This window comes from Gavia stellata, chromosome 5 (genome assembly GCF_030936135.1).
Source record: "Gavia stellata isolate bGavSte3 chromosome 5, bGavSte3.hap2, whole genome shotgun sequence".
NCBI classification, from domain to species: Eukaryota; Metazoa; Chordata; class Aves; order Gaviiformes; family Gaviidae; genus Gavia; species Gavia stellata.
The window spans coordinates 44942068-44968703 of record NC_082598.1 but is presented as its reverse complement, the minus strand read 5'-3'; the positions used below and the strand labels follow the sequence as shown (position 1 = coordinate 44968703).

Genomic DNA, 26636 nt, shown 5'->3' with positions numbered 1-26636 from the left:
AAACCTGTTCTCTATTGCACTTTCTACACTTCCACTTTCACTACACTTGCTGACTAGCTGAGAAACTACTTCACGAATGGTCACATTCCATACAGTAACAAGTTGCTTTGCTGGATCCATTTTCCTTGTAGGGTTTTGTTTTTTGTGTGGTTTTTTGTTTTTTTAACTGAAAAAATGCACAGTCATTTCTACTCTCTTTAGCATTTGTAGTGTAGAAAACACTACACCTTATTCTGCAAGGAAGAAACAACGCTGTCTCTGTCAAACTGGCATGACCTCAGATGTCGTTTCTTCAGCAGCCGGCTGAGAGTTTGTACCTGTCTGTGCTACTGGCACCACCACTGCGTCCTTGACGTCTGAGGTCTGCGTGCACAAAGAGTTCTTCTCCTCCAGTTTTTTGGCGGTGTCTGGGCAGTTCTGAACAAAGATCACTCTGTTGTAGGCTTTCAACCTGCGCCACAGCTGAACATAAACCTTACACTGCACGTACATGAAGACCAGGCCCCCTGTGAATCCAATGGCCACCACAACGAGTTTTGTCCAAAATGGCCATTCAAGGACACCTTTGAAATAAAACATTTATATTTATTACCATTGTTATACATTGAATATCAAGCACTGAGTTTCAGTAAAATATTTTGAAAAGAAGCCACTTGCTAAGAATTCCCAGCTATGTACACGCTATTGGAGCAGTTGTGGCTCAAGTAGAAAACAGCAGCAGTTTCCCATAGGCCAGCCAAGAAACTACATCGGCCTCCCACTTTTAACCGACTTCACCACAATTTTGTCAAATAAAAAGTGCAAGGCCACTCTCACAAAGGAAGCATAATGCTTGATACAGTCAAAACCCAAAACATTTTACCATTCTTCAGTAACATCCCCATATTCAAGAACTTGCTTAAGCAAAAATACAAGTACCAAAACAGCGATAACTGGATACCTAGAAATATTATACACATCTTCAACAACAACTGTTTTTTTAAATCATGTCAGAAGCATGACACTGTTTATGGTACCTGGAACACCAACATGTACAGCACTATTACCTGGTCCTAGCTTCATCCTGAAGCCAGGTTATAGTAAAAAAAGCTAGTGGAAAGGGCTCTTATCTCCTGCATCACCTGCCTTTGTTGTCCTCTTTTTCTTGCTGCCTGTGCAGCCCATCTGAACACACACCTATATCATCAAAAAGCAAACTTATATTCCTATGTACTAAAAGAGTAACTTTACAGTTTTTGGTGTATCTATTCTTGCTTTTCTCATTGCATTAATCAATCACATTGATATTTACAGAAAAATATATGGCTGCTAACAGAAAAAAAAAAGCTAGAGATGAGAGCATTTGAACTTGATTACGATACGAATAATGTTAAAATTATTTGCTTTGGCCTAAATGTGGACTTAAGATTTTAACAGAATAAATTAAAGTTGTATTAAGAACAGCCTTCTCCTCAGTAATTCATACCACTGTATCTCCTTTTTTCATCCATTCAGTAGCCTAACATAAAGGAACAGCTACCAGCCTTCCCATTACACATTGCTTCATCACATTTAAAGATTAAATGCTGTACAGAAGAGTCAGACCTCTGATCAGTGCTTAAGCTGTCAGTCTGAACAATCTGAATAGGTTTGTTGGTCCTTGGTGGAAGGTCTTTGAATAATGTTTTGCTCACTGAGTGTAGTATTCAAGGTGCCTTGCAGACACTGTACTCTACCACTGGTGAGAGATCACAACAAGTTGGTGATATTTGTGAGTTTTACCCAAGTTTTACACAGGGAAGAAATTTTTGCCACAGGCAGGAAAGCAATCTGCGTTCCTTTGGGACTCAGCAGAAGAGCTTCAGTGAGGAGCCAGTCCTGACTCCCAGACCTGGTAACCTGGACTCCTCAAAAGCAAGTCTTTACTTTTAGCCCGCTGTGTGAGTCTCATGAATCTAAGTATCCCCTTTACTGTTAAACACATAGGAACTGGGCTTTTAATTAAATAAACCAATAGAGACCAAAAGAATAGTATATTATTGTGAAAGCACAAAAAATGTTTGAAGTAGCTGTAGTTTTCCCTGTCATGGTAACTGTTTAGTAGTACTTAGAAATGGTAACAATGTATTAAGTAAGTGATGGTGTTAGCCAATTATTTTTTTTTATTTGCAGCAAAATGAAAGCATACAAAGACCATGTAAATAATTTTGCATCTCCCTCCTTAACTATTACTCTGGTTAGTTGAACTTGCCAGGGACAAGTCCTTTTATATTTGTTAAATTTGTTCACAAAACATTTGTCATGCCTTTTTTCAATCCCCTGTTCCTAGGACAAAAGGATACTTTGCTAAGGTGTCATAGCCAGTGATGTGGTTTTTCTTTTTTTTCCCCCTTTAATAACTGTTTTTAAAAATCACTGTCTCTTTCTTGCTCTTAATTATGAAAACAGTATGGTTTGCATCTGACTAAGTCCCACCAGTGGGTAACCACTTAGAACCAGCAAGTCACAGCTGCAGCACTGAGCTCAGAAGGAAGTGGCTGAATAAAAAGCTCAGCTTTCCTTCAGAGTTTCTTCCACCTCTTAGCAGTAAAGATGTGCTGCTGATTTTTTGTGGTAATACGGGAAGCACCATTTTTTGCTTAACTGGTATGGCACAGTGAATTTTGTACCTTTCAATATATTCCAGGCTTGCCATATTTTCACAGACTCAAGCTTTATCAGGAGAGACAAAGCTCAGCTAAGCCTAGACCTGTTTCTTCAAGCAGAGCAAATTTATATCAAACTTGATTCCCTACCACTGGTGCCATATAAATTCTAGAATATTTAAAAAATATTTTAAATTGTCCTTTCTATAGACTAGTGACAGGTTTACCAATTAAGAGGCTTACACTTACTTATTTGCATCATATGCTTTTGTACGGAGAAAAAAATTCCCATTAAATATTTTGAGAGATACATTTAAAAAGGGGATTTTTAAACTTACACAATATTAACAAACAGTACTAGTATTATTCAGGGCTTTCAGTTTTTCTCATTTTCAAAATCTGTTTATAAAGTGTTTTTCCTCCAGTGTTCACTGTCTTTTTCCCAGCATTTCCCATTTAAACAGAGACAATGGAGAGAAGAGCAAACTACATGTATGTCTTTTTCCACCCCACCCCCTAAAAACACATGTTTGATTTTGTAAAAGTACCCCCACCCCCCCACTTTCTGAGCCTACCAGGATTAATTAATGTGATTCTTACGCATTCTGTGTAACAACAAAAATTCATGTTAGCTGTTTTGTTGTGTAAATTCAGTTAATCCACAGAAATACCTTTCCCCATTTTAGTGAGTAGGGTCATGTAGTTGTACTCAGAAGTTCAAAGCTATTCCTAGTCCTGTCCTCAGGGACAGTTTTTTTGAGATGAAGAACGGAGTTACCCATTTAGAAAGAATGCAGACCAAGACTTTGTAGTATACACTAGTCTGTGACTTACTGAGGCCTGTTACATATTTTCCTCTCATAGGCAAGAAAGGCAAGCATCAGAGTATCATCAAATATTTGTCTAACTAGCAAGGCACAAAGCTCTGCTGGTTTTGTTTTCCATGTTAACTTCAGAATATAGCACAAAGCTAGAGACCTTTGTCCCTCTACTGTGCTTAAAGTCAATTCAGATCAAAACTCAAAAGCTTTTTATACTCTTCATCATCATGATCATATTTAAGACTAAATTTAAGACCGAATAGACTCAGATTTGAAAAGGAAACCAGTAGTTCAGTTTGGAATATAGTTTCCACATACAGTAAGTATAGTCCAAAAAGAAACCTACTTATGTTAAACATGCATTTTGTTACACGTGTCTGGTTGGGTTTTCAGTATCTCCACAGATGGAGACTCCATGACCTCTCTGTTCCAGTGTTTGACCACCTCACAATAAACACAACGGGAACAAGGAGATTCGCAGTGACATTCTATTTGAAAGCATGCAGGAACAGCTTTCCACGCTACTTAAGTCCCACATGAAGGACTAACACAACTGGAACACTGTCTTTTGGGAGTTTGTATTAGGAAGCTTGTTGATGAAAGGGCTCTGTCATGTTTTACAGGATATCGAGGTTCAAGTGGGTAATATAAATAAATTGGTATTTTATGACTGGAACTTGCACTGAGCTGTTTGAATTTGACTCATCTTCAGCCTGAGCTTTAGAAACATCTAGATAATGGGAGATTAACCTAGGAAGAACCAGCAGGCTAGTTAAACTGTTATAAAGATTACACGAAGTGGAGGTCTCTCCGCATGGGCACAACATAAGCTGTTAACACTGATGCATTCATTACTTCTACATTAAAGCATTTGATGTAGCCACGTATCAGTGAGCTGTTACTTAAGAACAGAATGTGACTGGTTACATAACTGCCTTTCAAAGCCATCCATTGCATTATCAACAGGATTGAAGAAGGTAAAAGATACTTACCATTATCATTGCCTTGTTTAATTTCCTCAGCGGTTCTATCAATTAAAACATACAATGACCAAACAACACAGGTAATTGCAATTACGTGGAACGTGACTGAACAAACTATTTTCCTCCTCTCACTTGTTGTCATCTGTAGTTTCTCCCACTGTAATTTAAAAAAAAAGTAATAAAGAAAAATTAGACTTGTAAAATTTTACAATAAACTGATCAGGCCATTCTGGTTATTTCTACCAAAAACCCAAGCAGTAATAAAATTAACAAATCCTTTTATTTTGGTAATACCCATTACAGTAGTGTGTGCATTGCCACTGTAAAATTCATAATGATCTCATTTTCACAGATTCAGAGGAATGAAGAGTTCTGTTCTGTTTCTGTGTGCTTATGAATGACGTCTAAAGTAATTTAATTGCAGTACATGTTAACAGACAGGTAAAAAGCTGAATATTTATTTTGACTTTACCTGATGCACACTTCTGGTGATGAGAGAAGAAAAAACCCAAACATTTGCTTGTAATACTTAAACTATTCTCACTTGCTTAACATTAGAGGAACACAGTTATGGAACAGTCTTCCCATAAAATAAAAGCATAAGAAATGCAACTGCATTGAGGATTAAAGATGATTATGTGGAAACCATCATACACGACAGCAGTCAAACAGCCTCAGTAACACAGGAAGGACCTTCCGGGCACATGTTTGTGCATTTTGGCACTAAATCCATCATATGTTTGTGAATTATGGCACTAAATCCTAGCTTAAGCTATTTTAAAATTAAATAGGCTACTCTCTGCATTTGAGCAATGCAACTCTTGAGGCAATTTTTTTTTTTTAACCTTGCTTGTGAAGACATAATTTTTTTCAGCACTTCTTTAAAATAAAACCCTTCTCTACTAAAATGCTTGTCTTTGGAAACATGAAAGAATATCACATTTAAGAGCAAAATGCCTCAATTCTGATGAATAATCTTGGAGGGAGTCGCTAGCATCTGATGAATGAGCCGAGTACAAACCACAGTACAACAGTGCCATCCCTCTGCAGTCGTGCTAACGCAAGACTGAACTGTGCTTCAGCATCCACGCCACAGCAGTGGCCACCCGCACAGCAAAGCTGCTCCTCCGCTCACGCGGACCTTTAGTAACCCACCCCAGCTCCTCATAGTTTCCAGGTGCTAAGGCTGAACCAAAAACCCTGGCCACTTCAGAGCACTGAGGTGGTATAAATTTACTTTGAAGGTATGAGTTTGGCTTTGTTTTCTTTGTTTGGGTTTTTTTGGTCAGGTGTTTTTTTTTAATTTTGTTCTGTTTTGTGTTTGGGAAATAACAAATCTCCCGAAATTGCTTGTGGCTAGTGTTGGAGATGGCATCTAAGCTAGATGCTTAGACTTCAACCCGAACCAGTATGTCCATTCTTCTAGTCTGAACACAGTTTGCTGTCTGGTCACATTTTGAAGGAGCACAACTACAGTAAAAGCTGAGGAATGTCAATGCAATGTCAGCAAGAGGGCTAACTCTCAGAAATGCTTCTTCCTGCCATTAGTTTTAGAGCAGTACATACCGGGCCAAACAACTTTCATTCTTTAATGGCAGTTAAAGCTTGCACATTTCAGAGCTGTTGCCTCAAAACACATCTCTGGAGCATTTTCTAGCCCTTGCCAGAATTTTACAAACACAAGGCTTAAATGACTGTTTAGAAGAACTGAAGTATTTCCTGAGTAATATACAAGAAGACAGAGCTAACAGCTTATTTACCAGCTGATACCTCATTTCAGTTTCTGGTACATCTACTTAGGAGTGAAAACTAAGCTTGCTGGGTTTTGTATGGCAGTCTGGAAAAATGGGAGACATTAAAATAAAGTAATAAAACAAAAAACCAGAACCTTATATTCATTGTAGTTCATGTAGGTGGTATTCAGTGGTCAGACCAGACAGAGTCACAGCCTTATCATATCATTACAGTCACCAGGTTACACGGCCTTAGATCTGGAGACTTTTATCCTTTTTGCAGTGAAAATTCAATTCAAGCCTTGCAACAGGCTTTCTTTCCAAAGAAAAAGTTGCCTTTCTCCAGAAAGAAAGGATTTTACCTTAACCCTTCACTTACCTGTGGATGCTTTGCAGGAGATCAACATTGAACAAGATCTGTTCTTAAACAGAAATTTTCTGTCATCCCAACTCTGATGCTACACTTTTTGGTCTACCGGAGAGAAGATTCTGTGCTAAATTTTCATTGTCATGTATACCTGCAGTCTCATTATAGCCATTTCACTCTCTGTAACACACACAAAAGCCTTAGAGTGTTGATCTGAACACTCAGTCAAATAAAGCTTTTTCATATGGAATCTTAAAGTCAAAGAAGAATGCTGGTCCCATTACTCTAAATGTAAACATTTTATAGGTGGAAAAAAAAAGACAAAAACAAACGATCAACAGGCAGGACAGGTGAATAAAGGAACAAGCTCACAAACTTCTGCTGAGATTTACAAGAAAGGTATATCAGGAGAGGGAGCTAGCAGAAATGGGCTAAAGCAGGCCTTTTTTGCTAACATCCCGTGATCAAATCCAGCCAGAAAGCAAGGCAAGGCCTACCGGACTCTGCTTCCGCTCTCTGGCCCCTTTTCTTCACCCACCAGCCAGCATGCCTGTGTATCTGTTCTACCCACACGCGCGTTACCACACCAGAAACAAGGTGGTTGGCAGGAGACCGGGAGAGGACACCAGGGCAGGGGTCGTTACGGAACTGGAAGACTGTGCAGAGCACCTCGTGCTCCCAGTTGGGATACAAGAAAGGAACAAGGACCATTTTACAGGTCTTAGTGTCTCCCAAAGCTGCGCTTCTGTTTTTTTTGCCCTGCCCTAGCTGCAGTCCCAGTTCTCCTCTCAACTCCAGTCATGGTGGGCTGAGCTCAGAAGGGGAAATTCAATTAAACTTTGTGCTCTACTCCTGGTGATCCCTGAGGTAATTTTCCTGTCCTACTCACGTATTTTAGCTTGGCTGAAGAGAGAGTACTATGTGACTACTGTCACTCTCTGCTAGACCAGTGATGTTAGTGGATAAGCCAGTGATTTAAGTTGCCCTGGAGCAGAAAAGTGCAATTCACTATTCTAGGATTTTTGCAATAGGCTTAAACCAGAAATTTAACTGTTAATGTTAGCACAGACTTGCTTGGATAAAAGCATAGTTATATGAAATAAAAATTACTTGAAAATCCATAGCAAAGGCTGGGAGACAACAATGTATTGAGCAGTGAAAGCATCAGCCCCTTTTACTTGTGCTTTATAGTCCAGGACTCGATATAGCCTAAAGTTGGGTGGGTAAGTTTGGCAGGTGCTACCATGTCACAGAGCGCATTAATGCCTTCTTAACTACTGATAAATTCACCCCTGCTGTATTTTGAAGCTTCTGCAGTTCTCACAGCTCTCTACATTCATGATGGCAAGATAAAAATAAATTGATCATATTTTATTCTCTTCATCATTGATCTAGAAAAATGTACAACCATCAGGTTGATGACACTGTGACATACCATGGATAGAATATCAGATGCCACCATGAGCAGAAAAATAACAGGAAAGTAAGTGCCCAGATGCAATTTTCCTTGGAAACTTATATGTTAATACTCATTAGGTGCTTTAGAGACTGGAAGAAGACAAAGAAATGGGAGACTGTAACAGCCAGAGGAGACATTTATGATGACTTGCGAATTATTGAGTCACTAAACTGATGATAGACAGATACTGTAGTTTTTGCCCAGCCTCCTCCAAAGCACCCCTTCACTGTTGTACATCCGATTGTCACCCCTCAGAGATTCCTTAATCCTGGCAGCAATACAAACACAGACTGGAAATCAGCACAGATGCAGATGGTTTAATGACCTGCAAATGCAAGCCATCACATGAACATCATTAAGCTCCACAGAACAGGTGCGCCAAAACACATCGTAACACCTAACAACCACAAGGCCTTTTACACAAGTCACTGAACAAATCCACAGTGCAACAGTATGTACCCCGAGAAGAAAGCTTGAAATCTCTCCAGCCCCCTTTTTATTTCCCGAATAAGCTTTCTGAACATCACACTTGCACTGTGCTCTGCAAACCACTGGAGGGTGGTAGGAGACTGTCTACCTGCTTCAGAGGTTCCTACCAAGAAGCCAGAATGAACTGTCAAAGAAAAGAAGCTGGGTTGTAAATGTGATCAGAAACACCCCTCCCACCCCAACTACTACTTACAGCTCCTTCTAAAACACGACGTGCATCTCAGCCTGAATTCCTATGCTTTACTGGCAGAGAAGTTTGTAATAATCTTGAAAATGGCAGCTCTAAAACTGTACCGTCTTCTAGGTTTCTACCTCGTGTTTTGGTTTTGTTTCTTAAAGACTAGCTCGCTCTGAAACTTAAAGGGAATGGTTACTGATTTCATAACCCACTCTTGCAATTACAAAATGTAGTCATGAGTCTTCTGTGGAAAGAAAAAAAATTAAAAAAAAGGAAAAAAAATTAATAGCCTACTCACAGGGAACATCTAAATCATATGTAGCCAACCACTTCCCTTTCCTGTAACATAGTCTGAGAAAATCCCTGATATTTATTTTGAAGGACCAAATTTTGCCTCCCTGCATGTCACTTCTAATAAAAGCTTGGTTAATCAATATGCAACAAATACATACGGATATTTTTTAATATCCTCTGAAATCAGATTGTCTGTGGATGTGGGGATGCTGCTTCATATCCTAGAGATCCCAAAACAGCCTCACTTCTTATAGACAGAAGTAAATCTGCAATTTTAACTCCCTCCCATACATTAGGCTTTCTGCAAAGCGGTTTCATGATGGCCCAATGCAGAACCAAAAGCTTCAGGCTGCTGACACAAAAGCTGTTACCACGCCACAGACTTGCACTCTGCAAACTGTGCTGCTTGTGTTCCTTTTCCCCACCTTCAGATTGCAGATTTACGGTCTGCCTGCCCCCGTCCACCGTTTTGTCTCCACATGTTGCCTCCTGCTAGTGGTAATCTTCAGTCACATTGGCCACAAAATTTTGTCTACATAGTTTTCCTGAAGCAACCCCATATCTACTGCAGGTTTGCAGATTCACACCTGTACAGCCAAAGGTCTCTCTCCTGCAGAGGCTGATCTCTGAGGATGCCAAACTGAAGGTGAAGTTAATGGGCTGCTTTGCAACATGCTACGAATGCTTGGAGTTTTAAGTCCTGGGTATTTTTAAAAATTGCACGTAAGGAGGCCTGACAGGGGAATCTGGTATGGGCATGACATTGCTAATATTAAATATTTTTCCTGTTCTGACATTTTTCTCCCTATCCATCATTTAGCAAAAAAATGACAATGAATGTAATGTAATGTAACCAACACCCACAGCTGGAAGGAATTCCTTCTGCTCTCGCCTAGAGGTAAAGTCATCATGCAACGCTTTCTGTATTCTTTCTACAATCTAAAGAAAGACTTTGAGCCAACCTCTATCTTGAAATAATCATGCCTGCAAAATGAAGGCTAAAATTATTTACTAGGGGCTGTTGTAGAAACTGCACTCTGCACACAGACTAGGAACACCCAGAAAAAAATCTTTCTTATCTCAAACCAGGCCTGAAGGATCTAGCCAGCACTTTTGAAAAAAGCTCTTAAGAACTGAAGCCATGTATGATGAAGTGAGCCGAGCAGTGATGATACGTCAGTAGTTTGAACATGTAGCTCAGAGTTATTTACTTTCTGTGGTTTAGGGAGGGTTTTCTTGTTGCAGTACTCATTGGCTCAGGCTCCGCAGTAAACTGTTCACTACTATCAACCTATCAGCTGGAGGAAAGCAGCTGCAACGGGAGCTTGCAGGAATGGGATTTGTGCAGTCGGTGGAGGAGGAAGAAATAATAGTAATAAAGGATAAAAGGGCTCCACACATGTTGGGAGAACAAAATAGCCTTGTGCAGATTTGAAGTGTTGATGAGAGATGAGACTTAAAACCTTTTAATTTGAGTAAAAGCATTTTGGGCCACTCTGTGCCATCTAAACAACATGTGGTTACAGCTTGTGCCTGAGGGACTGCATCTTAAAGAAGGACAAGGCATGCCTCACTGCATCCTGCTCAAAGATGAGAAGTGCCCCTCATAGAGTCCAACAGAATGTGCCAGGTCTGATGACTGAAAAGAGAAGGGTTTGGGCCGTGAAAACACCTCCTCCGCATTCTTTTCCCCAAACACATCCAGAGCACATTCAGAGTGGAAGAACTGAGCAGGTTCACAGAACACACAGAACCTCTTGTAAGGATCAAGAATAGAAGACCAGAATTAGACCACGGCTACATTAGCCACTGAACACAAAAATAAAATAAATTTTAAAAAATCCCATGTCATACAGCCATATCTATGCACAACCTTACCTTGATCTAGTTAGCTCATTAGACGAGCTGATACAAATCCTTCTCTGGCAAACCTGGCTGAAGTTTACCTAAAATCTATTTCTGTCCCTCGGTGACACTAAACAAACCTGGCTGGAATTCAGATGAATGTCTGTGTTGTGTTTAAAACACCTACTAAAAGTTTAAAACTGAACCACCTTAGGATTATCATCTGCAAACTAATAATTCAGTTTTATCAAAATCAAGACAGCACTAAACTTCTTTTTTAAGTGACAGTTAAAAGAGCTGGACTTGAGTGATATAATCACTACGCACTCTTCACAAACTTAGGCATTTTTTAGCTATGTATGTCATCAATTAGCAGACCCTTAGAAAGTGTAACATAGGGGTATTAAGTAATTTGAGAAGATAATTTCTAAAATGAAGTAGCTGGTTTTGCAATCTGGAAGTACGATTGAGAATACTTGTCATTTACCAACTAGAACTTCAGTATCTGCATCCCAATCATCCCAACACAGACTAAACAAAAAAATGCTATGCCTTGGAAATACAGGAATAGCCAGACCTCATTCATGTCCCTCTCATCCAATGCTCTGTCTCTGACAGAGGCCAACACCAGATGCTTCAGAGAAATGTGCAAGAAACCCCATGGCAAGTAATTATAGCATAATCTCTCCATATTTGGAGCTTCTTCCTAGCTCCAATCTGCCAGGAATTATTTTACATCAATATATAGAATGCAAAAGTACTCTACAAAGTGTTTACTTTCCAAGTATCCTCTTTGAATGCTGAAACAACATTAACCAATCCTTTGTTCAATAGAGGTCTACATGATCAGCCTTCAGTACTATCATGAGCTTCTCTTTTACAATTGCTGTTTCTTTTCTTGCCTTGTAAGCTATTTAAGAAAAGGATCATTATCTCCTAGCACAGTACGCTTCAGCTACCTTATCTAAAAAGATAATCCTGACAGATAAACTGCAGGTGAAACATTAAACCACTGGTCAGGAGTGAACTATCACCATAATGCAAAACTATGGGGGATGCCTTGTACTAAGAACAAAGAGGCACACATCTGGAACTCTAGAAAAGGTTTACTTTAGGTGCCTGGGCATATGCCTTTATTACTCAAAAATCAAAAAACAAGCTACATGTGGGCAGCCCATAAAGAAGCAAGGAAAAAAAGGGGTAGAATCTATGTCTCCACTAACTTTTATCACAGTTAGTCAAGAACAGAAGCAGATGCTACTGTTACCTGCTCTCCCTACAGTACTTTTACAATCATTCTATCTATCAAAAGGATCCAGTTTGTGTGTCACTTTTATCCTCTTCACAGTTAGTTGTCTCCCACCTCTGTCTACTCTGTTTTTTCAAAAGAGCAGCATCCCTAATTGAAGGCATGACATTTTCCTCCAGTCACTAAGCAGCTAATGCCTTTAAATCACAGTCCAGCTCTCAAACAATAACTTAGACACAAAAAGCCCCATGGAAAAAAAAAAGAATCAATCAATAATTTTGATCATAATTTTGCTGCAAGGCCAGTTGAGCTGAGATTTCATTTTCCAACCAAAGCAGGTGGGGGTGCTGCATTTTGCGGTATGTACTGTATGGGCAATACAAGAGCAGCCATGACACATGCTCAGTGCTGGATTTGAGATGGCTTATGCCAGGGTCAAAGCACCCATGACTCCTTCTCCACTACAGCAGCCATAACAAACTGTCTCACAGCAGTCTGTGCCAGACTCTCTGTCTTCGAACACCAAGTAGCATGGGCTCCCTTTGCACATCTGAGTGTATTTTGGTCTTAAATAGTGGGATGGATGCGGACAGAAGGCTGGGATAGCATGGTAGAAATAGGAAAAGGAGAGAAATTAGAGAGAACGGTGGATATAGCAACATGCTGGAGGTCAACATCCCATTACGTAGTTTTGTACGCCTCTCCATTCTTTAGTCCTGTCCAATTAAAGTGAAATTTCTCTAAAGAACTGTTCCCTTAGGCACCTAAGACATAGCTATAATATATGATCACAGTTTTGTTAGAGAGTATTTACTTGAATCACCTTCTTTTCAGTATTCATCACACTGCTTAATTTCCTCCATATCAAATTGTCTAGCCTGCTGAGAAGTATCTTGAAGCATGTATTTTGAAATTAGAGCTCATGAAATAAAACTGGTGACACCTGAAAAGCTAAATCAACAAATATACTTTCTGTTTATTTAGCTGTAGTTATAAATCATGTACAGAGTCTTCTCCAGGAGTTACAACAGAATATTAGTTATTCCACCTTCCACATGGAAAGTATTTTTCACCTAAGTTTGCCTTCTCTTAGACCAGTGCAAGCATGAAAATTCTCATTACTGCCTTGTACTAAATGTGCTTGGTCTTTTTTGTTCGCTGATCATGTCCTTGGTTCTCCCATTTGGTACATTAGTAATTTGAACACTCTTTTCCAATATGCAAAATTCCTTAGAGTTCTAATTTGTATCTTACAGAATAAAAACTTAAAGCCATTTACCTGGAGAACTAGCTGTGAAACCTGGCCTACAGAAGCGTGTATTACATTGCTACAGCCCAAGGCCCTTCAGCATCACATGCCGTAACAGGAATGGAGAGAAGTATATCAGCAAGCGGAGGAAGGAAGGGTACAAAGGTACCTTCGAACTCTAAGAAGTCTTGCGAGAAAAGGAGTACAGTTGACTGGAAATGGAAAGCAGCCATATCTGAAAGTCACTGAACAAAGAGTAGCCATTTGGTACTGTTGGATGAACCTCAAGAACATCTTGCATGTCTTTTTATCTCATTTTCTCTCCTTCACTTTTATAGATCAAAGATGCTTTTATCAATTCTTCCCCCCCCCCCGCCATCACCCACTAAATTAATAGCACAAGTGAACCTGAAGACTAGTTCTTTTTATACAGTCATTATTTTCTTCCTGAAGTTGTAAGAGCAACTGACCTACATTGTATAGAAAATGTAACTCGACTTCTGAGCTTCCCTTAACCAACTCAGTCTGAATCATTACAAAGATATGGCTTGGTTTAAATGTCCTTGTATACCAAGCCCCTGGTATTTTTAAATACATTGTTGTTTAAACATATCTAGACTTATCTTATTTTTTCAACTATATATACAGCATCTACGCACCTGTCTGAATTGCCACGTAACCAAGATTAAAAAAAGGAGCTGACGTGCCTCATAAATATGACTTCAGCAAGAATACTGATTTCCCAATTAATAGCTACAGTTACCTCCTCTGTCTTTTAATTTTCCCACAAGAGAGAGACTTTTGATCCAATTAAATAAAAATGAAACAGAGGGAACTTATGCTGAGGATAGGCTACAATAATTAACACAAAACTACAGCCTAGTGCTCTGGCAAAGAGCTGAGGGAAGCTATTCATTCGGAAAGACCTCCAACAAATGCCATATGTTCCAATTTTGCCACATACAAATCGGAGCAGATGAATAAAGTTCTGAATAATTCCTGGAGGAAAAGTTTCTTTTTTTCCAAGTAATTCTAATAAAATGATACAGGAATAAAATTAAATCAACACTAAAAATCATAAAATATACTGAATAAACTGATAATTATCCCATTAGATCAAGTACTGTATTGCTAAGTTCAATGAGAATGTATGTTCATCACTATGTTCAAGAGAAGCCATTTTTCGCATGCATTCCACCAACAAGCAAGCATCAGCCTGTGGACTAAAACTCAGTTCAGATCATTCCCACATCAATAGGTCCCAGGAAAAATAAATTTGAGGCAAATAACCACTGTAAAATTGTATGTGTTAGTTATGTGAGAGATTAATACATACATTAATCAGATCATGAATAGCAGCCCACTCCCATTAGAGCTTGGGTTGATTATGCTCTTTAAATTTTATATTACTAGCTATACATTTTGTGTCAGGGCATCATTCCATTTATATTTTCTTTAGTTGTAAAGCCAGCCCCTCCTCTGTTACAACTGTTGATGAAGCCAAGCTGTAAAATGGAACACTGAAAGGGCTGAAATAAAAAAAGAAAAGGATACCCCAAGTTCTTAAAAAATGAAAAGGATACCCCAAGTTCTTAACAAATAAGTGAGAGGTTAATGAACTGCAGGACGGGGTAGGACCCTCTAAGTAAAATAGAAGTGAAACATTTTGGTGCAAATTGCATCTATAGAGCAGCTCAGACCAAACTGTTTATTTCAGCCTCAGAAAGCAGAAAAGCATTTGTACCTCCCAAGCTCATGTTCACGGTTCTGTGCAATTGTGGATAACACCACTAATACGCAGAGCTGGACAATCTTCTGAATTCCCTTTGCTTTTGTAAATGCTACTGAGTAGCAGAAGTAGTAAATTTGGTTACTAGCAGCTAATTAGAAGAGGAAACAGTTTTAATTTCATTTTCTGGTATAAGATTTTTTTTGTTTCCTTCTTAAAAGAATGGAAATTCAAAGCAATGACAATAAAAAGATATTGTTCTGCCTCCAGGAAGGATGCTGCACATGGGAGTGTCCCAGCAAAGTATGTTATGATAGTTTCAAGGTATGAGGCACAAGAAGTCAGAATCTCTCGTCAGAAGTCCACGGGAACTGGAACAGCTGTGTGAATAAAAGCTACGTTGAATGGAAGAGAAAGAAATATGGAAATCTAATCCTAATTCTACCACTACAAGAAAGCTATTATTCTTGTTACGGCACAAAATGCAAGACAACGTTACTCTGCAAACTACAGCATGCTATCTATATACAGACAAATTAGCAGTAATGCTCTATTACTCTCTCTCAAAAATTAAGAATACAACTGTCTGAACAAAGTAGTCCTTTGCATCCTCGAGGCATCACAATAGGATATAAATGCTATAGAATTATTTTTACTTTAAAAGCTTTAATATACACATTCTCCCTTGAGCACGAAGTTATTCACTGTAATGACATGATGGCCAATAAGAAAGTAATAGCTTTGTGCCTTTGTGCATACTGGTGAAGTATCTGACCCCCACGTATTACACAAAATGATCTGAGGCTAGCGATGTTTTGAGACAGTTTACTGAAAGAAAGAAAACACAGCAGCAGGTTGCCTTGACGACGCTGTGCCACTGCACCAGGAATCAAAAGGAAATGCAGGATCTTCGCCTGTGTTAAGGACAGCAAAGTATTCACCAAACTGGATTAAAAGAGAGCTAATCCCACAGCAAGTCAATGTTACCTGACCTATGCAATATTATCTATCACTTCTTATCATGAGCCTTATTAGAAAACCGAGGAAAAAGCCAGATGGTTCATACCTCACAGCACAGGGCAATAAGAAGTAAACAGCAAGTGATACAGTAATGAGTGCTCAAAGTTTCTTCTTTTTCCTGGGGGACTCTGCAGGTCACTTCTGGTTCTGAGAGTCTACTCCGGTGGGAGAAGTGGTTTCTAACGGTGACCAGTTTTGATTTCATAGCAGGATTTCACAAAGATCTGTCTGCAGGCTGTATCACTTTCGGCAGTGATCGCCATATTCTTAAATAAGGAATGTAAATACGGATTACACAGCTAACATTGAACCAAAAATAAATCAACACCCTTAACATATTTTGCCATCACTACATTTATCAGGCATACTACCAGATTTTATCAAAAAAAGATTTATCCACAAAGCATCCAGTTATGAACAAATTCCTCCAGGCAGCCGTATTTTTTATTTACCCTTTTTATAGGACTGTGTTGAGCACAGGGAAGGGAGCTGAATCTGCCTCTCTCACACATTTGTTAAGAGCTCTAACAACTGGCTTTAGAGTAGTGCAGGTGATGACTGTTTTGTAAAAAAGGCACCCTGTACAGTTTTAACTCCAATAGAGGAAGCAGAAGCAGATGTGTCCTTGCTCCAGAGTGAAACACTAAGTCTGGGAGAGACACGGGACTTAAAGATTCACTTTAGACTTTCCTTTTGTCTATCACAGCACTCAAAGCAGCATTCTGATTTTCTTCTGTTGCTTCCATAGGTGATTCACTTTTTAATTTTTTTAAAGGAGCCTGTGGAATTACTGATTTCTTTGCCTTCCAGCTGGGCATTACCCCACAAGTTGACTGTTGGCTCAAACCCTATGTCTTAATTGGTTACACAGCTTGTACTCCTGATCTGATGGTCTCGTTGCAGAGTATCTTTAAGCTACTATAGTAAAACTAAATATTTGCTTTTGATCCAATAGTCAAATCAGCATCATACCAAACAGTTGAAATCTTCCCCAAACTGATTTAACCAGTTAATCACTAATCCAGCCAGAAAAGGCACTGATTCTTACGGAAATTTGAGTTAGCCAGTTCCATAACTTCTCTCCAGGACCTAAATACACTGCTCTGGACCACGTATCTCCAACTGGGACTTAAAACTTTGAATCCTGTATGGGATCCTGTGTGGGAGTTAAAGCTGGCATGGACATTTTATCACTCGTATTACAAGCTGGTTGTTTATAAAATAAATGATACCAAGCAGAGAGACAGCATTCCTTCCTTCTCCTCTAATGACAGCAGCCGGGTACACGAGAAGTTCCACAGAGTTCAAGGGTGTAAAACCCAAAAAGGCACCTCATATCACATTTACAAGTGCTATTTATCAGTATATAAGCAAATACAGAATACAAGAAGAGTAAACACATAGAAGATATATGTACACATTCAAGAAGATCAAGTTTCTTTCATCATCAGTATTTTAAGACTGGCTTTGCTGCAGTTTAATTTAACAGAAACTTATCACTCCATTCTAAAAGAACACTCCCAATCCTCTATTTTTAAAAGGGATGAATTCAGATAACTTTTCTATCAGAAAGAAAATTAACCTCAACTGGTCCATAATGCTTCCCTAAACAAAAAACCTGACTTGCTCTTCTTTAATGACCAAGAGTAACTACATGGTAACAATGTGCAATATTGCTTATGCCTCACGTAAATAAGAAATTATTTGTAAATAATTTCAAAGATAAAACAAAAACAGGAGAGAAAATAGACATATCCAACATGACAGAATAATCTGTTGGGATAATGCATCAAAGTAAAACATCTCATCAGATACCACAACTCTTAAATGGACAGAAATTTTAAGTATGAAAAGTATTATGAAGTATAGCAAGACACAACAGTGGAGAAATCTCCATTTGAAGACATTTCTGCATTGTAAGCACCTTTTAATTTGACACTTCAATCCATTTCATACCCACAGAATTTTCATTCCGTTCCCGTTTCTACTACAGTTCAAACACCAAATTCAAAAGACATGAAATGCAGGTGCTACTTTACCAGGATTACATCCTTTTTAAAGAAGTGATTTTCTCAGGATGAAGCTATTACATGAGAGAGGTCAATAAGGAACTCACACAAGCTTCTTGCCACTGTCTAGTTCTTTCCATGATAAATGAAGTCACTTTATAAATGAGAAATTCTGCATTATGGACTGCAAATGCTGAAAGGTAAAGCTACAAATGCAACTGTATTATTTATAACCATAGATAGACATAACAGAGACCACAAGAAATTAAACAAACTCACTAAGCAATGCTTAATATTTAATCTGTAAATTTATATTTAGCCAAGTAATTAGACCTCCTCAAATATATGAAACACTTTCAATGCCTGTTGATCAATGCTTAAAAGGATTACTTCAATGCAAAGACTCACTAAAATGATTAAACTGAGTTTTATTTGATGTCTGGTGCTTTCAGGGATTATGTAATTAAATAATTGTTATGTAGTGGCACAAGGCTATTGATTTAATAGAGGTATCTTGATTTATGTTAACTTAGTATGCTGCACATTGTCACTTATGGGTGCTAACAGCTGTTTGACACAATATTCAAACATGATTTTGCTATAAAACCCTACACTTTGATAAAAAGCTGTTAGGAAACATTGAGGGTGCACGAAAGGCTGAGGCATGAATAAAGATGGTAATCCACCAGTTGAATCAAGTAGTTAGTTTTATATTTAAATTCTGCTTTTGTGATACTTCAAAAGTAGAAGTATAGATACCTGTAATTAAGTTCTGCGGTCTATAGGTTTTCCTTGTGGGAGAACAGTGGTTGGAATGTTACAAAGGTATTATGATAAAATTCATCATAATGAAGCAATGCACAGTCAAGAACCAAACTCAAGAATCTCACATCATGGGTAAGGTAGAGATTAAAAATCAAAACTGGTTGAGAGATGTGACCCTTTCCCTTGTAGAATGACAGAATGTAGAATTCCAATCCAGCTCTAATGGCCATGGAAATGGCATCTTCTGGAGCTGGCCAGAAGCTTTCACTTCAGGGGAAATTTCCAGGGTTTTTTTAATAAAATGAGTTTCTTACGGAAATAAATAGGTACTCTTCTGTTGGAAATAAATCTGTGGTCTTTTCTTCAGGAAACACTGAAATGAAATTTGTTTTCAGAATTCCTCAAAATTTATTAGCAAAATAAATAATTTTTTTGACAATTTTTGCTGTATCCACTCCGCACACAGCAAAGCTGACAAGAATTGCATCATTTTCAGATATAACTGGCACTGCTCATAATGTCCCTGCCATTACAACCAGCGAGTTCCTGATTTTCCACCCTTAGGAGATTTGGGAAATTTTAATTCACTGCTGCCAGGCTGGACTTCAGTGCTGGAGACTGAAGGCTCTCAGGGTCTAGTACATAAACACACCTCAGCAAAACCTAAAGCTCTCAAGAAGGTCTGAAAGTCCTAGAGTCTCTGTAGTGACTTTCAGATCCTGCAACAAGGAGACAGGACTGTGGAGAGCTTCAGCTTTCTGAGCTGCCTGTCCCACAGCACTTTGGTCTCTGGTAATCAGTCTTCATGCCATCTGCTGAAAACCTGGACTCCTAGGGAATGCCCCACAGCTGAGGTTCTTGGGTCCGTAAAAGCTTGCAAGAAATTTGACAGTGTTTCATCGGAATTTTCCACTTTTGCAAAATACATACGTTTTAACAAAACAGCACTTTTGGTGATTTTCTTGTAAAAGATTATTTGGTTGGAAAGTTACCAGTCAGCTCTACTTACCCAGCAGGTCTCTTTGTGATGACTCTTTCCTCCCTTACCCTGTCTTTGCTACAGCTGTCAAAATGCTTGGTTTACAAAACAGCTTCTCATAAATTGTTTAGTGTTTCATAAATTTGTGAACGATGGTGGTGATGATAGTGCATACACTTATTTAGGGATGATACATTTAGTTTACTATAACATATGAAGGTTGTCACAGTTGAATGCTATAATTGCAAAAAGGATAACTAATTTCAACTTCGAAAACTTTGGAAACTTTGGTTTTGGTTTCTGAAATAGGTGTAAATTATAAAAAAGGATCTGTAATTAGATGCTGGGTCCATACTATACAGACAAATGTTTGTTACACTGCATTTGAAGGGGATAATGCTGCCAGCATTTACTGTCAGGCAGATAAATGACATTTGAGTACTGCTTTGAGCAGAAACAAAAATACCCTGTCTGAAAGAAGAGGCTCATCTTTGCTATGTCAGAAATCAAAAACTTAACTGAGAACCGATTATAAGATGAATAAGGTGGTAATCATTCAATTAAGAAAAGACAGACTTACAGGAATTACATTACCACTCAAAATCTGCCAGTTTTCCATTAAATTTTTTCCATTACCAAAAAAAATAGGGAGGATCGGGAATGAAGAGACACACACAGTTAAAAGTGCCTGCTTCTGGTATCAACAGTTATTCACATATTTCACTCCTTTTCACCTTGGATGCTATCAATTTTATTTCAAGTTTTTTAAAGGCACTCTATTATCTAACACAATCAAGGAAAAGGCTTTTGTTAAAAATACTGATATCTGTATATTCTCTTGGGGAAAGTGACTGTTGCAAGTGTATTTTTTAGATGGAAGGTTAAAGCAATTTGTGTTGAAAATAGAAACACATATACAGAAAGAAAACCCCAAAGATATGCTACAGGCAGGGGATTTTATAAAAGTATCTCCTTCCTGTCACATTAGCTAAAGTTTATCTGCAATTACTAAAAACTAAGTCAATATAATTAAGTTTTTAGCCTTATTTTTTTTTTATTTACATCTGTTCCAATTTCCAATCTACCTGGCAAGATCTACGTGGCACTTGAGAACTGTGTCCTTTCCTATCACGAGCTTTGCTTGTCAAATCAATCCCAATTCTCTCTTTAAAAGTGGTTTATCATCAGGGACTTACTAGATAATTTCTCTGGATGGGAAATGAGCAGGAATTCCATTTGCTCTCCTTTTTCTGAACTGCTGCTACCTGTGCAAGGCTGACAAAAACAAAATGTCTTTTGCCATCACAACACTACTACATATGCATACACTAGTTATAAGCTAATAGTTTCTACATGTTCTTCAAGGGCTCTCACATTGAAATTTATTATAAATCAAAACTTGCCCTGTTCTAGGATTGACTCAAACTTCAAAGGTGTTACAAAACCCAAAAAGGCTGTGAGCATTTTTAGAGAAAAATTAGAGGAGAAATGATTCACTTCAAAGAAAACAAAACCCACATATGTTTAACAAACTCTTCACCTTCTCTATACTGACAACCCATGTACCATTAAACTGATTTATCCTGGAAAACAGATGAGTGCAGATTAGATTCCGTTAACTAATCTTAATGTACAAGGGATTAATTTGCCCACAAGTGTAACAGTTAGAACAGATGCGGCTAAATTGATTGACTGTGTTACTTTATAATTGCTGTCTCCACATTGGTATAAGCATCATTCTCAACCAGAAGTTACGGGCTTGGTGTAAAAATTACTGGGTGAACTGGCGTGTGCTATTCAGGAGCAAAACACGATGAGTAAGGTTTCTTTGTGGCTTAAAAATAAGCAGATCAGCCAATAACAAAAAGCTGAAGATAAAAATTCTAAATATGAACCCCTATTATTTGTGCATTTGTATTGCATGTGTGGTAAAAGAGAGTCTTTAGTCAAAATCCTCTGCTGCTGTAAAGTAACTAACTTAAATACAGAAATAAAATCGCTGGGACTCATTTAACAACAGCAAACACAAAGCCATTTTGGACAGGCAGATGTTTCTTTAATTGTGCCAGTATTTTGCACAGCCATTCTGGCCATTTGACACTTGAGGAAAATTAAATGCAAAAGCACTATACCTTCCGAAGAGGTTTGAGCTTGGTCTCCATTATGAAGTCATACTTGCAGAGTTCACAGCAGCGCGTGTCTGAGCTCTTAATCCACTGGTGCAGGCAGGCCTGGTGAACAAAGCGCAGGGTCCCTGTGCAGCGACACGGTGTGATGAGGGGACTTTCATCATCTCCCTCACAGTGACAGATCCTGACAGGAAGGACAGCAAGAGCTAGTGAGGGAACTTGCCAACCAGCAATGTAAAGGCACTGGTTTATTTACACTGCTTTTTCGTTTTCAGACTTGACATTCATAAGACGCAAGTTATATGACCTTTCGGATTGAGGCCCAGGAACATATTCCTTGTTCCCTTCCGCCACTTAGTAATTTCTCTTCACTTAGTTATTTCTCTTTGAATTGGCTATGTGTTCTGAAGGTGAATCAATAGAAATAACACTGTTTCTCCCCTTTAAGCATAGCAAAACCTTTAAGACAAATACCAGTGCTCTTTCTTAGAGCTGAATAGTTCTTGGTCTGTAACTAATGCCAGTAAAATACACAAAGTTAGCAGACTCTAACCCCAAACTGGAAATATCCAGTATGGAAAGTACAAAAAGTTCCTAGGATACCTCTTTGGAGTTACATGGTTAAAAGGATGAGAACAGTTTTGAGTGCTCTGGAGTAATGCGAGTGGCACAGCATACACACATGTGCACACACTTTTTAGGAGGCAGGTGTTAAAAAGTCATGGTCCTTCCTCTTTTTCATTCTTCACTGTCCCTTTGAAGCAGATAGCTGCATTATCTGGGAAATCAAAAACTACAGGTGTAAGCAGACCCTAAGGTAGGGGTTGGTCCCAGAACTGTTGTTACCTTATAATGGGATACAGAGCTTTTCATGTTGCAGTTTTGCATAAAATGAGCAGTGTCCTAACATCACAATCTGATGGTTTTCTTCTGTGACATGTGTCCAAATGTCTTGGTGATCTTCCCTTCTTCCAAACAGACTCCTGGTTATATCAGGAGAACGTTCACCCATGGAAACCAACGCCAGCTTTATTGGCAAGCATCTCTGTGAGGGCAGAGGAAGCTCTACAGTGAGTGGAAGGCGTAACCAAACACCTGAAGTGAAGGAAGTTCACCTCAGCGAAGAGTAACTCACTCCCATCCCCACCCCAGAAAAACACAATAAAGCACCCAAGCCCTAATGAATGTTCTAAGAGTCAAATTGGCAGGGAAGGGCAAAAAAAAAGCTGAAGCTTGAGAAATGTCGAGAAGTAGCAACAACAGCACAGAACCTGGTGTCACACAAATGAAACTTAAGAGTTTAGAAACTTAGTGCTTAGGAAAGGCACCCTCAGATAGATGTGTTCAGAGGAGGCTGAACACGTCTGAGGAATAACTCGCCCCTTTATGCAGAAAACTGTGGCCACACTGCTCGTGGGGCAGGAAAAGGGCTGGGGAGGGCCTTGCCGTGAAGTTGTTTTCCTACCGGCCAGGTTAGGGAAGAAGGGTGACCTTCTTCACAGTACAGGAGCACCCGGCGTATGTCAGGAGGCAGCCTGGCAAAGACACCCTGTGAAAGACTGGCTACACCACAGCACTGAGGACGCCAAGCCTATAAGCAGGGGAGGAGGAAATTTCAATGTCTAAGTGAAAGATCTATGGATCAAAACTAGCTGCTTCACTAGTCTTCAATGGTGTAGCCCAGAGCCATGAGAAAATGAATCTACAATAATGGGAAAACAGAATAAAGCTGCTTTGCTAGATATATAGAAACATAAAAAAAAAACCCAACAAGAACAAAAAAAAAATGAAGCTTTGGAAACCTGGTATGCAAGAGCCAGGTTTTCAGCATCAGCGGTGGTGCCCGTACACTAATAAGCATCTTCTACCCCATGGGAGTGAGGGCAGAAGAAAATATCCACACCTTCCATCTTGCATACATTCAATTTTTGAGAGGCACATTTTACAAGAACTCCATTTACAGTATTTTCTTTACTAACCCAGCCAAGCTAGGTGCATCCGTGGCTTAGCTCTTAAATGGAAACTGGCTGTATGCTGACTTCTTATCGAGCCTGTAGCTTAAGCATAACTAAATTTTCAAAACACCAAATAGCTATTTTGCTAACAAATGCATTCCCAGCTGAGTTACATAGAAACCATCATTTTCTTTTTAAATTAAAGCTATTTCCCAAAGGAAAACTAGTATTCTTTGTTCATTTAAATTCAAGCTATACATAATTTATTTTACAGGCTTAGCATTTAAACTATTTAGAAATTAGACAACTAAGCTAGGTACCCAAGAGCCTTTTTTCTACTCCTGCCAGAATTGTTAAAAATTATTTTAAGAGCTAAAATACAAGCCTAAAACTCCACTGGGATCTTCAAATAAAGTGACATTGCAAATCTGAAATGAATAGAAGCATTCTTTAGTAGAAATACTTTTACAGAAAAACGCTATATGAATTATACATTCTATTTGTGCTTTTGTTGTACAGAAGTTACAAGCTAAATGTATAAATAACAGGATGACATTAAGAACCTACATTATACAGAAACTCAAACTAACTAATCTAAAGGCATCTTCTAGCTTTCTAACCATGAAATATGTAATGAGAATAAAAACAAACTTCAAGTGGAATTAAAGTCCAGAGAAAATAACCAAAGGCATGGTTTTCATTAGCTTGAATGCTCTTTGGTGCAATTTAGTTCTTCATTATTAATTTAACCAGAAGAAATTAGCTTAAAAGAAATTTGTGCTACCTAAACTCACAATCACAGTCTTAAAAATACGTGGGTGCCTGACAGCTATTGAAACAGACTGTTGGCTGACTGCTTAAATAGCTTTTAAAGACTTGGGCCAGATAACTTGTAATATCTTGCTCAACCATGAATACTGAATCAGAATTTTGTGCATTTTTGCTCTTTGCTGTAGTTATCTATCATGTACACCATAATTATCACAAATTATAGAAAATAATTTTTAAATAATGGTTTTGAAAAATATGTTGTGCAAACAAAATTGAGGTAGGGATACAAAGCATAGACTTGTCTGAACCGTATCTAAACCAAGTCGGAGGCAGAGAACTTCCATTCTAGTTTGCTATTTTTACGCGATCACAACCGTTCAAAATTTTCACCCATCAGATTGACTATTTACAGGGCTGACCTTATCCTGAGAGTAAAATTTGCTTACATACTTTAGAAATAAGTTGAATGAAAAAAAAGCCAGTCTCCACTATGAAGAAAAAAAAAAAAAGCTATATCTATACTGATTTATATACAAGTTGCACTACAGGACTGATCATGGTTAATGGCTGCAGTTTCAGCTGTTCAGACACACCTACAGAATTTACATACTCAGCTTTTTTCAACTTTCTAGTCCTTTAGTAGATAAATGGCCTTCATTATAGAGCAATACTTTTGACTAGCTGGAAATGGAGGGGAGGGAAGGAAGTCAGCTATTTGACCAAATCCCTTTAGTTAGAATCCCTTTATAGTCACAAACTGAGCCTGCAGGTTTTTTTTGTGGAAGGTTTGACAGCTTAGTGTGTTAAAGATTCCTGCCTATAAACAGGACACTGCTTGTCTAAGGGAAACGACGAGTACCATGGCTGTACTGAGGCCAGACTCCAAAGGAGCTTTTGCTCTATAAATCATGTGTACACCACAAAACACAGCATACACGAGGTATTAGATGATCTTCTGATTCAGATATACAAACTTTGCGTGTGTGTGTAATATACACCTACAGACGTACCCCTACGCATTGAGATCACAGATTATTTATTTTTCTTTAAAGAAAGCTCACTGTGCAACTTCATGAAATAATACTCTAACAGTGCAGTCATTCTTATGCTTAAGTTTTTGCTTCATATGCCAGTATTTTAATTACCCAGCACATATTTTTCTAGCACAAAATTGTTTCTACAACCTTCAGCACACAAATGTACCAAACAGAGAAATTGATGCCAACACTGGCACTATCAGACAAAAATCCATAAAAATTCTTTACAGGATGTTCTTAAATAGCAGGTTCATTTATAATTCAATAAATTAGCAAAAAATAAAAAACACTTTTTGGGAAAAAAAATCAAAAATGCTAAACTGAAAACAAAATTAGTCTCTGTGGAAGATTTTGCATAATTCATATAAAAAGCTGTTGCAGATTTCTTGTATGTTCCCTACACAAAACCCAATTCTCAAACAGAAACAGAACAGTTCAATTTAGAAAATTTTTAGAGAAAGATGTATGTAAAGATGAAAAGTTGAAGTTTACTGAGAACATTTTAAAATTATTTTTCAGTATTTCTTTTTGTTCAAATTATTAATTGCATTCAAGGCCCATTCAAATGATGCTGAGAAATTGTATGTGACATATTAAACTTTGTACCGTAATGACTATGCAAAAGGAGTAAGTAAATTTGCTAGTAGTTTAAGGTACACAAAGGGCATATAGAAACCATATATATATATAAAAAAACCCGAGAGAAATTTCTTACTGGATTAAAATCAAGAGATGCTGCTAAACTAAGCACTCAAAAGTGAGGCATCTTCAGAATCTGGTATTGTTGCAGTGTCTTTAATTCCATAACTATGAACTGTTTTCCCTTATTTCCCCTGGTCCTGTTCATTGCAAAAGTTAGAAGGCAGGAAGGGAAGTATGAGACAAGATGGCTACAGTATGTAGACATTCATGTGCTAATTGGATTTAGGCTGATTTTCAGAAGAACAGCAA

At 38.3% G+C, this 26636-nt stretch overlaps 1 protein-coding gene across 1 annotated transcript in view; it reads right to left on the bottom strand.

The window, feature by feature from the left end:
• Positions 1 to 261: 261 nt before the first annotated feature.
• Positions 262 to 26636, bottom strand: part of MARCHF1 (membrane associated ring-CH-type finger 1) — a 92733-nt gene continuing 66358 nt past the window's right edge. Inside the window, exons 4-6 of the mRNA XM_009815186.2 lie at positions 21926 to 22106; positions 4438 to 4585; positions 262 to 563 (exon numbers count right to left, since the gene is read on the bottom strand). Coding sequence (XP_009813488.1) covers positions 262 to 563; positions 4438 to 4585; positions 21926 to 22106 — 631 coding nt within the window. The remainder of the gene's footprint in view (positions 564 to 4437; positions 4586 to 21925; positions 22107 to 26636) is intronic.